Below are 17148 nucleotides of genomic sequence, written 5' to 3'. Positions count from 1 at the left end.
ATGTGATTTGAATGTATGTGGCAATATACTGATCTGTAGAAATCATATTACAGTATGGAGGAAGATCTTCAAATTAGGAATAAGATGGACTGCATCATAAAGGTCTTGGACTAATTGGAGAAAATGAGCAGCTACTCTTTAACTATTTTTCTTAATGACCAGTAATAACTGTAAGAAATAAATCATTTAAAGGTATCTTTGCTCTCTGTGTTACTTCTATTAATTTACTGTAGCTGTTCACTTTGTGCTTTAATTCTTCATTGAAATCAGGATTATGAAGACTGTAGCTAAATGCATAAAAGGGTTGCAGAATCATGTGCTCTATATCCTTTAAATATTTTAAATTACAGTCAAGAGTGTGTAAGTTTTTATAAGCTGGACTAGCCTTCTTTCACTGAAAACATGACAGGTGTCATGAAAGTTCTCAGTGAAGATGCTAATTTGAAATGAAATACAAACAACTGTATCTTSTTTTTTATTACAGCATGTGAAATAGTCTAATCTTAAATTGAGATTTAAATTATTATTCTGGAGCAAAAGAAATAATAGATTTTTTTGAGGTTAGGCTGAGGCCACAAGTAGGTTAGTTTTTAAGGCCTAGCAGCTCTGGTGGGACCCTTCTATGGCGCCCCATAAGTTTAAAATGTAAGCAGTAACGTGCTAGAAAAAGCACATTTAGTGTTCTCACAAATTGGCAAAAATGTGCTAATAGACAACACAGTTTCCATTTTAACATTTGCAAAAGTTTACATCATGTATTGGTGAGTGTGTTTCTTTAAGTAGGTGCTCTGTATCGTGCACGCTTTATGTACCGTGTGATGCAGAGTCTGCCAAGGTAAGTATGAATTTTTTGGAAGACCAGAGTAAAGAGCTAATGTGTGTTTAAAAAAAAAAATCTACAAAACAAAATATGTGAATTGCCAGGGTATACAGTTATGCATTTACTAGTGTCTAACCTAAACCTGTTAGGAGCACAGGACCACAGGACTTTTTCTTGTAAAACACACTTTTTTTGTAGCTATATGTTTTTCTTCAATGTTTTCTTCCTCTTTTTTGTGAATTTCTTTAAAGAACAATGAAAAAGCAGGATCTCTTCATTCTGACAAGGATGTAATACACAGAATGGTGCAAATGAGAGAGTATATGGAGGACCTAGCTGTTTGTAGTATTAATATATYTGATAAGAAAATTATATTTCTAAATATTCTGAATATTTTTATATCATTAGATTTTTTTTATTACGCTTTGCATTGATTAATCTTCAAAATTTGAAAGGCTTCTGGTACATGGTCCTTTGGACAATGCTAACATTTTGTATYATGCAGTTCTATACATCATGAGCTTTAATTTGTTGGATGATTGCTTAAATCTGTGGTAAAGTCTGTATGTATGAATCTGTCACCATATAACTGAGTAAAGCATGCTGAGGACTGAGCCAATTTAAATTAATCTCTTACTTCCTGTAGGAAGTGCATCTTTGAAGATRCTTGAGGAGGCCAATTAGACATATGTATGCATGCTGGCAAATCTGGGGGTAGTGTCTGTTTACGCAAAGAAATAAACATTCTCATGTTAACCAAAATATTGCTATAGACTGGATGTGAAAATAATTTACATTAAGGAAGAAGCAAATAGGAAAGTGTTTTCCTTACCTCCCTAGATTATTATTTAGATATGATTTATTTTTCAGTTATTATTTTGCTTGAAGGACAGTATGATGTCAAGGGAAGTTTGATCTATTTCCACTGAAGTATTGTGTCAGTATGAACATAATTACATAAATAGGGTGTAGTATTTAATGTTTAAAATTTCATAATTTTCCCCTTACTTAGAAATACGAATAAATAGTATAAGTATTCAAGTTTGGGGTATTTCTTTCAAGGAAATGTGAARTAACTAAGCTGTCTGTGAATGTAGCAGAACTTTTAAAACTGAATTGGTGGAGATTTTTCAAATTTGTGAGATTATCACTTAATTATAGATGTTTCAAATAAGATTTAATTAAATTTTCTAAGATGTAAATAAGCCAAATCCATTTAGTGCTTTGAATGGATTAATAAGGGTGAAACTTAGATTCAGATTCAGTAATTTTTTAAACGGCAGAGTGCCTTAGTAAAGCTCCGGCCAGGTTAATAACTCCTGGTTACCCTGCTAATAACAAAGGAGTATCTCTGCTGTGCCTATGCTGGGATAACAGATTGTATGTTAAACTGTGATTTGAAATACAGGAGCCGTAAAATCTCTAGTTAGCCTAGGACTTCATGACAATTGACTTGTATGTGGTGTTGCCTTGTGAGGTTACTTACATAAATCCTTGTTGGTTGATTAGCACTTAATTATTGTCTGTTAGTATGGTATAGAAATCCGGAGATTTTTGTCATAAATCCAGCATCAGCAGTTAAGTCATCTATTTCACTTAATTGTTCCATGTTCTTGAAGTAGACTAATATCCTTGAAACATAGTTTTAAGATGTGAACTATRAAGTGCAGTGTGGTAAATGGTGGTGGTGTTTGTTTTAGAATACATTAATGCAGAGCATGAATCAAACTGAATCAAACTTGTGGCAGCCGAATTACGTTACATAGGCATTTTACCCTACATTTCAAAAGTATCTAATGATTTCTGGAGGGGCTTCCAACTTCTCACATGTATGGGGGCTTGGTTTCTAAAAAATTCTTAAATTTCCCTCAAGAGCTTTAAAGTTGTATCAGATGTTTGATTAAATAGACATCAAGATTTACTTAAGAAGTTCTCTGAGTTAATAGACAGAGATGCATGCCATACAGTGCCAATTAGTATAATCTCAGTATATTATCCTCTGCAATGCTTGTCATGACRTTTAGCTTTTTAAGATTTTCATAGCAGAGGCAGATTTTTTTTTTAAATACAATGTTACTGTAACGTGAACATTGAGTGACACATCRTTAACTTGTGCTACAGGCTGATCTGAGCTGGACTGTTACTCAAGTGTGGTTGGTATATGCCACTGAAATTGTATTAATACTTTAACCTGATTGTAGCAGCAGTTTGTTACCTGTAATGAAAATATTTTAGCTACAGATTACTTAAGCGCGCATAACCAGGAAAGTGGTCTGAGAACTGTATCTAGCATGATATACGTAACTTGGGGATAATGTTAATCATTCACTTTCATAATTTTAGAACCTAAAATTAAAATGTGCAATTACAGTAGTATATTTATCCTTTAAGAAATAAGCTGATATTATTGGTATTTTAATACAGTATATTGTTTTTTTTTTTCCTACAAGTAGAAACCTTTGCTTACTTTTTGAAGAAAACRATTTCTAAAATGATTCACATGCCCCAGCCTTGCAAACTACAAGTTGTGTATGTGTTCATGGAAGTTGCTGCTGGAGAGATTTCTGGACTACTTGGTGTTAGGAAGTGATAGCCTTTTTGCTAGCAAACTAAGGTTTCAGYTGTGAAAACTTGATTGTGATGCACAAGTGTGCATCTGCTGAGAAAAAGAGGGGAGGAGGGGAAATTTCATGTGAATATTGTTCTGCTATAAGCTGTAAGAGCAAGCATGGTGGTAACAGCAGAGAAGGAGGGGAGTTAATTAAAACTACCTTATAACATGAATGAACTAAAAACAGTAGTATCATTTTATTTGTATTTGCATGTATTCTGTCTTTAAAATTGAACTTTAGGCGTATGTATTTTATTTTGAYATGGCTTCTAGAAATACCTGAGTTCACTGGAAAAATTTAATTGCTTTTAGCAATGAGTCAGTTGCTAAATATTTTAAAAGCATTTAATAGTATTTGCTGTTAACTCATAGTAGATTAAATGTGTTTGATACAGGTCAAAAAGTCCCATCTGCTGCTAAAGAATTGATAGAGTGAGCTGTAAGGTTCAAAGTAATCAGATAATCGTGCAGTTATRCTACTGAGTTTGAAGCTTGTCTGGATGTTCCTGTTGAAGTGAAATCCTTTAAACAAGGTCCTGAACTATTCAGACAAGTTGACATTAAACTTAYATCACTTAAGTGGGAAATAGAGCCTAGTCTTTGAAGTGAGAGTTKCTCAGGCCCAAAACATCACAGTGGCAAATTCTGCAGCTATTTCATAGCAGTGTTTGACTAATAGTAACAACTATGCAATGCTAAGGTCAAATGATGTTTTCTTTTTAGAGTGACATAGGTGGTCTTATTCAGATACTTTCTGGCTACAGTGAGGCATATTCTTTTGTGTTGGTTTGTTTTTCCATCTGATTTAGCAAAACTTTGATTATTTATGTTTTGCTGAGGTAGTAAATAATTTGCTCTTCTGTACCAAAAYTAAAGTGATTTTATATGCTAGACTTTGAATTAGTCAAGCAAATTTTGGGGGAGAACACATCCCTGCAGCTCTTAACTGTACAAGCAGATGCTGAGTGCCTTTTMGTATCCAAGGGAGGTGTGAATTCTTTTTTATGAATTGCTGTTGCAGTATCTYATGAGAAAAGAAAATGCACCTAATGAATTCAGGGATAATTTGACTTCTTGCATTCAGAAAGAAAGTATAGTAGTCCAGTGAAATAGCTATAAACAGCAAAAATTTAAGAATTACGTTTGAACTACACCCTGTCAGACTTTGTCACAAGCTTTGTCATATGTAGTGTGACCTGACACATCAGGTAGCGTCATCAGCAGTTGCAGGRGTAAGAAACAAGCCTGATCTGTTCTTTCTCTCTTTCTTTTTTTCTTTATCTCTCTCTCTCTCTCTTTTTCTCCCCCCTTTAAGTCTGTAAGTTCAGTTCACAGCCATCCCAAATAGTTTCGTGGCTAGAAAATCAGATATAACAAAAGAAATTATTGCAGACATTTAACTTTTAAATTACAGACTATCGGTGGTCCCTGCCAAGTCATAGTTCACACGTGGGAGACTCATCTACAACCACGATCAATAACCCCTTTAGGTATGGGCATCAACTGCATCTGTTTGAGGCATATGCATAAGATTGCTAATATGCTGCACATTGGTGTAGTGGGATTGATAACTATAGCGTTAAAATTAAATTTATTAACATGTTACAGGTATAACCTTTTTCTTTGCACAACATGGACCTTATTCTCAAAATACATATAAATAAATGTCTTAAAAATGGAGTGGAGTTGAAATTCTTCGCTGTCATCCTTAAAATGTCGTGRGGCTTTTTGTTAATCTGGAATTAGCACATTTTTTAAGTTTCATTCTTTGAGACTAAGGCTCCATATTATCTTTCAGAGAAAATGTGGGGTGGGGGAGGGCATGAAGCACTACGATTTTTGTTTACAAATTCATTAGTAAAATTTTAAAGCAAAAATTCTTAAGTAATTAGATTTCTTTAAGTTTATTGAGTAATATAAATAGAAACATGAATGGTCTTATTTGACTGGTAAATTACCAGAAATTTAATTTACTGGAAGAAAGGGTGACGTGACAATTTGTATAGAAGTTTCTAATGCTTTTCTGAACAGGGAAAAGATTGAGTTTTTTTGTTTTCCTGTAAGAGTGACTGAAATAATCTTTGAATGCAGTTTGTAATTTAGATCTCTTATGCTGCTATAGGATGGCATTTTTTATGTACTCTGCTCTAGGATATGAAAAATGTTATTTCCTCCATAGTTAGGAGTTTACATCTRTTAAATAACTTCTGGTTCATTGAAAGGATATGTCTTTTTAGAAAGAACGTGATATTAAAGAAAGTTTTAGTTARTTGTGAATAGTATCATGATTATTGCTTTTTGTGATTTCATTTGAATTAGTGCAGTTACGGGTTTCTATTCCTGTAACAATGACTTTTCTGTATTTGTCAGTAATTAAGAACTAGGGAAGCAGTCTACCCTCTGTTTAGACTTTGTCTCTAATTTTTGGATAATTTCATTCCAAATAGAATTTTTTCTAGTAACACTCAGTGCTTGTTATTTCCTTAATAATTGAATTAATATGTCAGAAACACCCTCTACAGAATGGTATGATTAAAGATGCATAATACCTTTTTAAATAGACCACTAAGWTTATCAAATTAGAAGTTAATTTTATCATTCAAGCTGAACCTCCCYAGGATCTCTTTCATTGAAAGAGTGGCTTTTTTCACAAGAAGTCTTTAACAAAATACAGAAAGCCAGGATATTAGCACTTGAAGGCAGGGTAAAAAATGTTCCTGTTAAAAAGTATCCCATTATATCAATTATTAGAAGTACAATAAAAATTTTTTTTTTAAAAAAAATGGCAAGCTATTAATGCTGGCCAAAAAAATGGTCATTATGATACAAAATTGTTGCCTAATGGTTATTAAAAATTGAGGGGTGGACTGTTGTTATGAAAAGATGGGATTAATGGCTGTAGAGGCAAAACTTTGTTAGATTTAACACTTTGAAAAACTTCCATAACTCCTTTAGATTACTGTAATTCTGTTAATGCTGCTAAGTTTATGTAGTGCCTAAAGATTTCACATACTAAAAATTTGGAGAGGATAGGGCTAAAAGTAAGTATGAAATGAGTGTTTTGGATATCTTATCCTAGGATAGATTTCTGTCACATGGACGGAAATTTTAACTGTGACTAACTTGATTTAGAAACTTTAGCTGTAAATGTGCAGAAYAGCTTTCTTGCATGTTTGCAAGAAACTTTAATGTCTTAGACACTAACAAGAAAAATAGCTTACRTTCTAGCAGGATATAGATAGTATCAGCAAAACACTGCAGCAAACTAGGACAAAATGCAGCCCCTTTTACCTGAAATATCTGACCTGAGGAAAAGCTAAATGCGTATCTTACGGCATTTTTGGTGTTGATTGTCTTTCCTTGCAGAAACTAAGGAAAAAAACAATGAATTTAGAGAAAAAAAACTTACGGAAGGTTGCAATAAATATGCTTATTCTTTGTCTATTTCTCTTTTCCTGCTTTTTGTTAGATATGCTTTTTAGAAATTAAATGGAAAAGTAGAATAAATTGTCAATAATTCCTTACAGCATCAATACTAACTAGTTTCTTTCATTCTTTTCCCCTCCTTCAATTCTAGAAAATGAAATAACTATTGATGATGGATGCTTTGGAGTCCATAGTAAGTGAAATATATTGATCATTACTGTGTGTTTAATTTTAGTAAGATTAAGTATTGCAGTTGAAAAATATTTGAAATGCTAAMTTAGTTTGGGTAGGAATTATCTGTTAATGGTTGCTTTATCTGTTTATACACTTCATTTTGAATCTAGCATTTGTGAATTCACACTTAGATTGTATTCCCCTCTAGCATTAGTAAGTGTTTGTGAAAAAGCTTTGAAGTGTTATCAATGTGCTGATGCTAAAGATTGAAATCTGCAAACACTAGGTTATGAGCATGTAGATTTGGAAATACAGAATGGACTGTTAGCTTTCTCTTTAAAACTAGCYGTAGAAAAAACTCTTCCTCTCTAAAAATGTCTTTGCTTAAACTGAATGGACACTGTCTGACTCTTCACATAATTACACATAATTACAAAAGCCTCCCATAAACTCAAAGCTTTTCCTTATGCTTGTGTTGCCTTAAAACTATTTYAGCAGATAAAACCCACCTCCCACTAAATGTTTAATCCCTGAGGCTTTAGGTTAACTCCTTCCTTTGTCATATCTCCTACTTGTCTTTAAGCTTTCACTTTTCTTCACATCCTTATCAAATCACACGTTTTACTGGAACTCTTATACTGTGGTGTCTCCTTATAGCCTCTGGTCTGGCAGCTTGTGCCTCCTGACAGTCCTGCTTCTAGGCTGTCCTTATCCTGATGATGAGGTTGAGGATTCTCCTCCATGCTTTATTTCCTCATTGATACTTCCTGTCCTGCAGGCTTATGCTGCTTTACTGATAATTGTTTGCCATGAGCTAATACGACGTCTATATTTCAACAGAAACAGAGTCTCAAGCTGCTTATCGATGTTCAGAGTTTCTGATTGTKTTTATCCTTGTATTGAGGCATCCCACAGCAAGGGACTATTTTGTCTATCTTGGAGGCTTATTTATCTGTTGATATCATGGATAAAATTAATACTGGCATTAGCTTTCTCCTTCAGACAGTTAACCTGAGAAGCTGGTTTTCTGATTTCTTTCTCGTGAAAGATGGTTCCRTGTAAGAGCAAAAGGTAGTCAGCAATTGCAGTATTTGCTGCCCATTGTGTCTAGTTCAGGAAAGATGCATRAAAGGATGTGCTCAGCAATTGCTTTGGAAATACTATTTGAATAGCCTGGTTGTAAGTGTCATGACTGAAAGATGGTACCAGAGGAACTGTATTTATAAAGCAGCACAAGTTTTGTGTATTAAACTRTTCCCTTTAGAAAATAAAATTATTAAGGTGTCTTTGCTACTTTCTGTTGTTTAATTTTTGGCAGATGGTGTTAAAACTGTGGATGCTGGGTGGCTGACATGTCAAACAGAAATAAGATTACGTCTGCATTATTCAGAAAAACCACCTGTCTCGATATCCAAGAAAGAATTTAAAACATCAAGGTTTAGGTAAGAGCATGCTCACCTCAGTTTGCAATTTAGCTAATGTTAATTTTCAACACTAGTTAAACTAATTTTTTACTTAATTCATGCAGTTATTAGTATTTTGAGTGGTGAATAGGAATGTACAATCAAACTGATTTCCACGTAAACAAACACTTTGTAAAAGTGTGATGATAGTATTAAATCATGTAGTATGTCTCAGTTTCCTCATTTTATTATTAATATAATGTCAAAAGAGTTTTGTCTTTTTCTGCAAAGGAAAACAAGTAGTCAAACAAAACTATTCTAGTTTTACTGGTGACTTAATACTTCTCGGTTCTTACCTTTCTGATAGTTACCTTTCCAAACTATTAAAAATGTATAAGTAGATATGATAGCACAGTTCAAGTAATAGGCAACAGACTTCTTTCACAAATACTTCTTCTATCCTTGCCTTGAYGTTTCTTGCTTCTTGGCTAGAACTGAAGAATTCTTAAGTAGTTCTGTTATTGCATTCAGTGTTTTTTTTTTTCCTTTATTCATTTCTTCACAACTTCTCCCAAAAAGCAGAATGGAAAGGCTGGTACAGGTTGAGGGAACAGAGGAAGAATGCTACCTCTTTTCTTTTCTTTTTTTTCTTTTCTTTTTCTTTTTTTTTTTTCTATTTCTCCTTTGTCTTCCTCCCCAAACATACAGACCCTCTGCCTTTAAAGTATGGTTAATTCTCCACTGGCATTACAGATCTCCAGTCAACATGAATATAGAGATAATAGTGATCTCTAACTGCTTTTGTTCCAAATATACATCAGTTTGTTCTTACCTGCACAGGTGTCTTGAAAAGCTGACATAACTCCACAGCTGTCCACCAGAAGTGTATATCTTATGTCTAACAGAATACAGTTACCTGCCTTCTCTGTATTCAGAGAGACTAAAAAATCATGTGCTCAGCAACAGCCACAAACATTCAGTTGTTGATCTTCATGGTTGCTGTTATTTTCAGTGCTTCTCATTAGTCTTTCAGCATTATGAATATGAACCTCTGGAGAGAGGTCATCTATTTGGCAGCCCTAAAGGTTAGTTTAGGAGTGATTGCTGCCTCTTTGACCATTGRCCCAACTTTCACACCTGCCCAAGTTCTGGTTTCAGAAATGACGTGAGCACACTAAAACCTGACTAAAACAGGATTTAGTCAATCGGTAACCTCAAATTCTGACCCTTCTGAAGGGCTGGCATTTGCATTGCTATTCTGTAGATGGTGGTGGTGAGCAGAATTATGACCTCCTACTCTAATCTTTTTTTTTTTTTCTAATTCTTCAATGTTCCTGAAGATACTTCTGCAATTTAACAATTTCTGTTTTGTATTTCTGCACGAGTAGAGTAAAATTGACTCTAGAAGGCCTAGAAGATGATGACAATGAGGAGGAGGAAGAGGACCAAGATAAAACATCCTTTCCTTTYCCTCGGAAAATGGCAAACACCCTGGAGATCTCCTTAATAAGTAACAATGAATATAAATGTCGACACTCTCAGCCAGAATGTGGTTATGCTTTACAACCAGATCGATGGACAGAATACACTATACAAACCATGGAGCCTGATAATTTGGAATTAAATTTTGATTTTTTTGAGGTATGTATCTTTACCACCAGGAAGTAACTTAGTCTGCTTTCTGGAGTTAAAGGAGGCAATTACGAAGATATTCGTGTTAGTAAGGGCTGTTAACCCACGTTCTTGATCCTTTGGACCTTTGTAGATCAGTTAGGAGACTGTTTACTACTGCCTCATTGTACAGAGAGATTTTGAGTCTTCCCTGCATGGTACTGAAAGTTTTACTGTTTCTACTTATTTAGAAGTCTGTATGGACTCAAATCTCGGTGTGCAGTATTGCACATAGGTAGGTTGGTTTGATTTTCCCCCTTCCTCCTCCCTTTCCTCCCCCTCCCCCCATCCAGAGATAAGCTTTGCTTACCCTTTTTGAATCTAAACAGTAGGTGTATATGAACTAGTTAAATTACAATACTTGATTTTAAATTGTACACAGACATTTCTCTGAACTAACTAAAGCGRATTTAAACTGGTCATTTGCAACCTCTCACTATGTTAGTTATTTTGCACGGTAGTTTTTTATGAGGTGTTTTAATATTCAAAGTCCTTTTCAAAAGAAAGCTTCTGATACTGTTTATGCAGAAGAAACTTTCAAGCATTCCCTTATTGGTCTAAAAATGCTGTTAGATCACTTAACACTAATAACTGTAAAATAGCCACACAGATACTGAACTTGACAATGATCATATTCATTGTGCATGCCTGTTGGTCTCCTCCTTCCCTGAAAATTAATACAAAATCACAAAATTGTTTTAAGCATATATATTTTTCTAGTTCATCTTGGTCCTAAATGTGTCTTGGACTTTTGATAAGATAGAATATTGCATGTATGCAGTTTTTGTCTGAAAAGATTATTAAATCTAAGATTTTTCAAAGACAGGTGTATGTGACTTTCTAGATTTCCATTAACAATCTCRTATTGCTAGGGATATCTTACAACACACTGTATTGCATGAAACAGTTTTTGGCCTGAAATTAGTATTTTCTGTAACACAGGAGATTTGTGTATTAGATCAATGTCTGTATATAGCTTCCTGAGGAGCAAAGTTTCCATGAGAAAGAAGAGTTTGTTAGMATTCTCGCAAGCACATAACAGCAACTTTATTTATTTTAGGAACACCTATGTGAGAAAGTAGTACAAGGAGATGTGCTACCAGGTCATGTGGCTTCTGCCTGTCTCCTGTCCTCCACAATTGCAGAGCAGGGAAAGAGTGCTGGAACTCTTACGCTTCCTATTATGAGCAGAATTTCAAGGAAGACAATTGGAAAAGTTAGAGGTATAGTTGATGTAAAGAGGTGTGCACAGTTTTACCTGAAATCAACCATTTTCTGTTGACATGTGAAGCACTTYGTATTTTTCTTGTAGTGGACTACATAATAATTAAGCCAATACAAGGGTACACTTGCGATATGAAGGCCTCGTATGCAAAGTATTGGAAACCAAGAACAACTCTAGACGTTGGACATAGGGGAGCAGGAAATTCTACAACTACAACTAAGTAAGTCAATTTGTGTTTTGATGTGAATATTTTCTTATGTTCTGTTTTGCTAACATCAGTTGCAGAAGCAGCCAGTTTGAAGTTAAAAGCCACAACTCATAGTCATTTAAGTCACTTGAATATCAAATTTGGATATCCTGTAAGACAGAGATTTCCAGTTTGTACTTCTGTTATTTTAATGGACTTCTGTGCTGTCCTGCAGCTGAGAAAACCYTTTTCATTGCTGTTATTTCAGACTTGCTAAAGTTCAAGAGAACACTATTGCTTCTCTGAGGAATGCTGCTAGTCACGTATGTATGCACATTTGTATGCACCCAGTACTCTGGCTGTTAAAACTAACAGACTTTTATCATATTGAATCAATAAACTAAGCATAAATGTTAAATGTAGTGGATAAAATTATGGGCAAGTTATGGAGCCGCTATGGCAATTCCCTGGGAGATACAAAGGGAAATAATAGCTCAGTTTAGATTCTCATTCTTACTTTTTTTTTTTTTTTTTTTTTTTTTTTTTAAATATTTTTTTTTTTTTTTTTTTTTTTTTTTTTTTTTTTTTTTGAGAAACTTAGCTAGCATGTTCTTGTGTTGGTTCTAATACAGGGAAAATTTGAATTTCAACTCTGTAGATCTGTAGGGCTGTGAAAAATTCGGAACAAGCGAATAAAATCTTGGCTCTTCTAAGTCTGCTTATATACTCATAGATGGCAAAGACCTTACTCAGGGACTGTGGAGTGCCTAAAATTGTGCAGAAGTCTCAAATAGGACTTYTGAAGTTAACATGAAAAACTACTTGGGACATGAGTTGGTAGAATAAAATAATCTTTCATTCCAGTGGTTGTTACAAAGAGGACTTTCACCCCTACGGTGAGACTCAGTTCGGGGGATATTAGCTTCGGAYGCTTAAATTCTGTGATTGAAATGTAGTCAATTTCATTTCTTCCAAAAATCTGTCACTGACGTAACCTGTGGTGTAAGACTAACCTGAACAGGGAAGGCAGTAAGGCATTGCAGAAGTATAGCTGGAGTTTGAAACAGGTTCAGAGATTGCTTGTCCRGCTCCTGTTTTCACAGTGAAGAGCTGTGGTTGGTATTAGATCAACTGCCTCTTAACTTTTAAGGTTTCTTTTCAGGTACATCTCCACTAGTGTGCATTTTAACTGAACATCCTTGAAGTTGTTCAAGGATGGGAGCTGAGCTTTCTGGATTATTATGCCTATTGGCTACCAGTTCCTGAACACTGTACTCCCCAAGAGCTAGAGCTGAAAGCTCACTCCTATTTGGCAGACAGAGTAATTTGAACACATTGTCTGGAGTGTACATTGAATGCAGAGGAAATGAAGACACCAGTTACCAAAAGATCCTCTTGAACCATATGGTACTTAACTTCTGAGTGGACACTGCAGGTTTGTGGATTTCTCTTAAAGTCTACAGGAAGTATGCTTCAAGGTAGAAACTTACTATAAACCAGGAAGCAGCCTCACCAGAAAAATGCTTGTAACTTAGGCAAGTTAAAAAGGCTGAAATCCAATGGTATAAAACATTTCTGATGACAAAGAGGCTGAAAACAAACTGGCGTCCTATTTTGCTTCCATACTGATGGGAAGAGAATATGTGAGTCAGGATAGTAATATGAGAAATGGAATTCGTGGAGGCTTTTCAAAGGAATAATGTAGAAACAGTTTAAAAAGCCAAAAAATATTCTTCTGCTYCCTTTTCCCCACCTCTTCCTGTCTCTCTTTTCTTTTTGTCTCCCTCTATAAAGATTATACTTAAAGCTCTTTTCAAATCTTTCTTCCTTTTAAGTGTAACAGAAAACTAGAACACAGAGTTGAAAAGACTAGGAGTACTGGAGCCAACCATTTCTACTCTTGCACATGTATATTGCATTACTACCATTGTGTTATTCATGAGTGACTCCAGAAGCTTCTCAGTATTTGGAGTAGCTCCCTAAAGCTTTGCAAATCTGTCGCAAAACAAAAGCTCATGAGGCCCTTGTTCATTTATCTCTTGAGGAGGTAGGCAGGAGGGAAGGCATTAAGACTGTTGTCTTGGCATTCTCTGAAACAGAGTTTGCAATACTTGAGTTCTACTGAAGAATTACAAGATTGCATAAGCAATATGTATCAGAACTGTCTTATGGTAGCTTAAATACTCTTCTGCATTTTGTTCTTGCAGTCCATTGTTGAGCTTGATTTTATTGAAGTATTGCATTCATCTTTTGGTCGATGCCCAGGACCTGTGAATATTTGTAAACTTACCTGAGTTTTCTGTGGTACTGTAGTCCTTGTGTATAAACAGTTAATGGGTCTTTTTTTTTTTCTTTTTTTTTATTTTCAATTCTCTGTAGGGAGCAGCATATGTGGAATTTGATGTACATCTTTCTAAAGATCACGTGCCTATTGTATATCATGATCTCACATGTTGCATGGCAATGAAAAAGGTAACTAAGATGTTGTCTGTATTTCATCTTTAAGTGTGATAATTCCTGAAATAAAAATTCCAAGGTGTCTTAGAAATAATTCTGGGAAATCAATGGGTAAAATGGAAATAGTTATGCAGCTTAAATGAATGCAAAGGTTTAATTTGCATAAAGTAAAGCAGAAAAGTTGAGTTCTGCCTTTTGATGTTGTAGCAACAGCATTTCAGATGCATGATTTGAGGTTCTTTTTTCAGTCATACAGTGCAGTTATTCTTAAGGACTTTTCTTTAATTTAACGGTTTACAAGGAAGATGGAGACCGCTGCAGTGTATTCAATACCCTTTCTGGTGCCCTTTGAATTGCCAGAATACAACTTTCTGACTGTTTCTTTTTTGAGGGAGAATTAAGTGATTCTAAACATGATTATTCCTGTCCCACACACTGATGTTTAAATATCTGTCTGCCTTAAGCAGTTACAAGCTTAACAGATGCTTTCTAGATCAAACTAAAGCCTACCATGTTAGGTATCCCACTAGTAGTCAGTAGTGAATGGGAAGACAGAAGTGTAAGAAACTAGCATCTTCTTCCTTCATTTGAGGACTCCCTGAACCACAAATTGGCTTGGCTTCCATTAATTTTTCTGGTTCTTTTTTTGAACTCATTTGTACTTCTGCGTTTTGTACTCTTTTGACTGTGATCGTGTACTTTGTATCTCATGGACACAGAAAATGGTGTTGAAGGGATTGCTTGGTAGGACAGAAGGAGAGAAGTTAAGGCAGAGGTGCTAAAAGCAACAAAATGATTCCTGAAAGCAAATGTCCTGTTCCTTCCCTCACTTTTTTCATGAGTTGTTGTATCTTTTTTAAACCAAAAAACATTCCTGGTGTTTTCAGAAGTGTTGAGATTACTATAATTTGGGTTTCAGTGAACAGTACTGTTATGATTACATCCACAGACAAGCATTCCTTGAAAGATACTTTGAGTAATCTTTAACAGTACCTCTTTAAAAACCCAGGTTTGATGGACTGTAACAATTTAATATTTTTCTGGAGTTAAGTGACGTTACGCTTAATAAAGAGATCCATAGACATAAGCATTAGTGACTAAAAGTCACCGAAGTAACTGAAGTGTTCTGCCTTCTGGTCCCATTACGGGCAGAATACTTTTAATATTCAAGAATTATGCAAAGAAATTGGACTCTGTTCTGTTCTTGTTTTCCACCTGTCTAGTTATGGCAATAAAAACAAAGATAGCATGGAAGGATAAGCTGCAGGATATATTCACTTTCCTCTTTGCACTGAGTCCTATGTCATTGATCCCTCAAACACTTTGCAGTATTGTAATTTAGAACAAGTTTTGTTTTGAACAGTTGTAGTAATGGAACTTGTCCAAGTGATATATATATGTACAGTGTATATTGAAGCAGTATTTTAATGTTGGCTAATAATTTCTTTACACTGGGAAGGGAAATGACAAATGGATTCATTGAAAGAATTATTTTTGACACTAGATCCTTTGAAAAGGGGACTGCCTTGTTTTTACCAAGACACTAATTGTCTTTTAATAGTTTCTGAGACATTGGGAAGATTATAAACAGAACTATCTTAGAGCATTTTTGTTTTGCATTTCTTCACTGACAGACTTTTCTTTATTCCTGAATAAGTTAACTGGTCATGTTCTTACAAAATAAATGCACTAACCTTTATTGAAGGTTAACATGAAAGAACACTGAAGGCTGTGGTGACTTGCCTGRAAGACCGAATCTTGATTCTCAGATTGGCACTTATTTTATGTTAGAGTGCCTGTGTTCTGTCTCTTGAAAAGAAATAATCTTACTCATATGGTAATACATCACTTGTATCCTTATCAATAAAAGAAAAAAATAGTAGTTTAGTCTTACCATCTTAAAAGCATAGAGTTTGTTTTGTACCTTTCAGTGATGCTTCATTATGTAATATTTCTCTCCAAAGAAATTGGATACTGAGCCTTTGGAACTGTTTGAGATTGCAGTCAAAGAACTCACGTTTGATCAACTGCAGTTGTTGAAGGTATCTTTACTTTGGCTAGTATGATACACTAGGTATAAGATTTAAAATTGAGATTGAAGCTTAATTTCTAGAGTAACTGCAGATGGTGTGGGAGAGTAAAAGTTGTTAAAATTGCATGAGTAGAACAAGTAGCTAATTCTGAGAATAGTACTTTTGCATTATCTTTGGAGCTTAGGTACAATTCATTATCTCATTTGCTGGAAAGATGAACCAACGAACTTGCATAGATCTATATGAGTATCTGCTAACACTACTCATTTTAAAAAATGAGCAGAAAAAATGGAGGTAGCACTAGGAGGAGTCTAAAACTGATTGTGACTGAAATCTTTTTTTCAAAGATTTCAAAACATGTTCATCTAGGTTTTAGTGCTTCCCTGCTAACGAGGAAGGCACAGATTATGACGACCTCCTCCTTGGAGATGTGTATGGAGGCACAGAATAGTCCATGATTCAGTAATATGGATTGGATGAACTGGCTAGAATTAGTTGATTGGTTTTGATTTCTTTGGGTATCACTGTAGCTTTCAAAGGGAAATTCTTCATCCTACAAAAAAAGGGGGGGGGGACTGGGCTACTGGAGAGTCAGCTGAGCTATCTATCCTCACTCAAGAAAGCATCTGGCTGGATCAATAATTACCTGTTTCTTTTCACTTACAATTACTTGCTTTCCTTCATTTCCTGGAAGGGGAATTTGAGTGGAGCAGGGGAGATGATCCTATACTGAGCCTAATTCTATCTCAGTATGTGGCTACATCAACTGCTGTGAGCCTTCTGTTTGCAAATGACTGGAAWCAGTGTAGAGTCTCACAGAGGAGGGATTTAATATTCAGACTTGTTCACATCTTAATGTTATGTTTCGCTAAGGTGTTTCTGTTCTTGAACTTGTTTTCAGAATTTTAAATAAGAATGTTTTCAGTTAATTTTTCAGCTTTCCTTGAAGTCTTTAAATTGTCAGGTTTGAAAGAAAATTGTCACATGTTTTGATACTATTTTTGTCTTTTGCAGTCTACTGAAACTGTCTATAATGAAGCTTTAAACTCAAGAAAATTCATAAGGAAAATTAATTGTACTTTATATGTAGTAATACCTCTAGGGATGGAACATTTCTTAATTTTTTTCTTTTTATGCTCTT

The 17148-nt window shown here is 34.8% G+C and overlaps 1 protein-coding gene across 2 annotated transcripts in view; it reads left to right on the top strand.

The window, feature by feature from the left end:
• Positions 1-17148, top strand: part of GPCPD1 (glycerophosphocholine phosphodiesterase 1) — a 40778-nt gene that overhangs the window by 8638 nt on the left and 14992 nt on the right. For both annotated transcript variants that reach the window (XM_085308973.1, XM_085308974.1), the window contains exons 4-12: positions 4846-4921; positions 7009-7050; positions 8350-8473; positions 9823-10075; positions 11166-11328; positions 11418-11550; positions 11786-11840; positions 13897-13989; positions 15939-16016. In XM_085308973.1, the coding sequence (XP_085165099.1) occupies positions 4846-4921; positions 7009-7050; positions 8350-8473; positions 9823-10075; positions 11166-11328; positions 11418-11550; positions 11786-11840; positions 13897-13989; positions 15939-16016 (1017 nt within the window). The remainder of the gene's footprint in view (positions 1-4845; positions 4922-7008; positions 7051-8349; positions 8474-9822; positions 10076-11165; positions 11329-11417; positions 11551-11785; positions 11841-13896; positions 13990-15938; positions 16017-17148) is intronic.

The sequence above is a fragment of the Rhea americana genome, unplaced genomic scaffold (genome assembly GCF_003343005.1).
Source record: "Rhea americana isolate MKP2758 unplaced genomic scaffold, rheAme1 scaffold_289, whole genome shotgun sequence".
Taxonomy (NCBI): domain Eukaryota; kingdom Metazoa; phylum Chordata; class Aves; order Rheiformes; family Rheidae; genus Rhea; species Rhea americana.
Note: the sequence above shows the minus strand (reverse complement) of the source record. Positions and strands in the feature narration are given on the sequence as shown.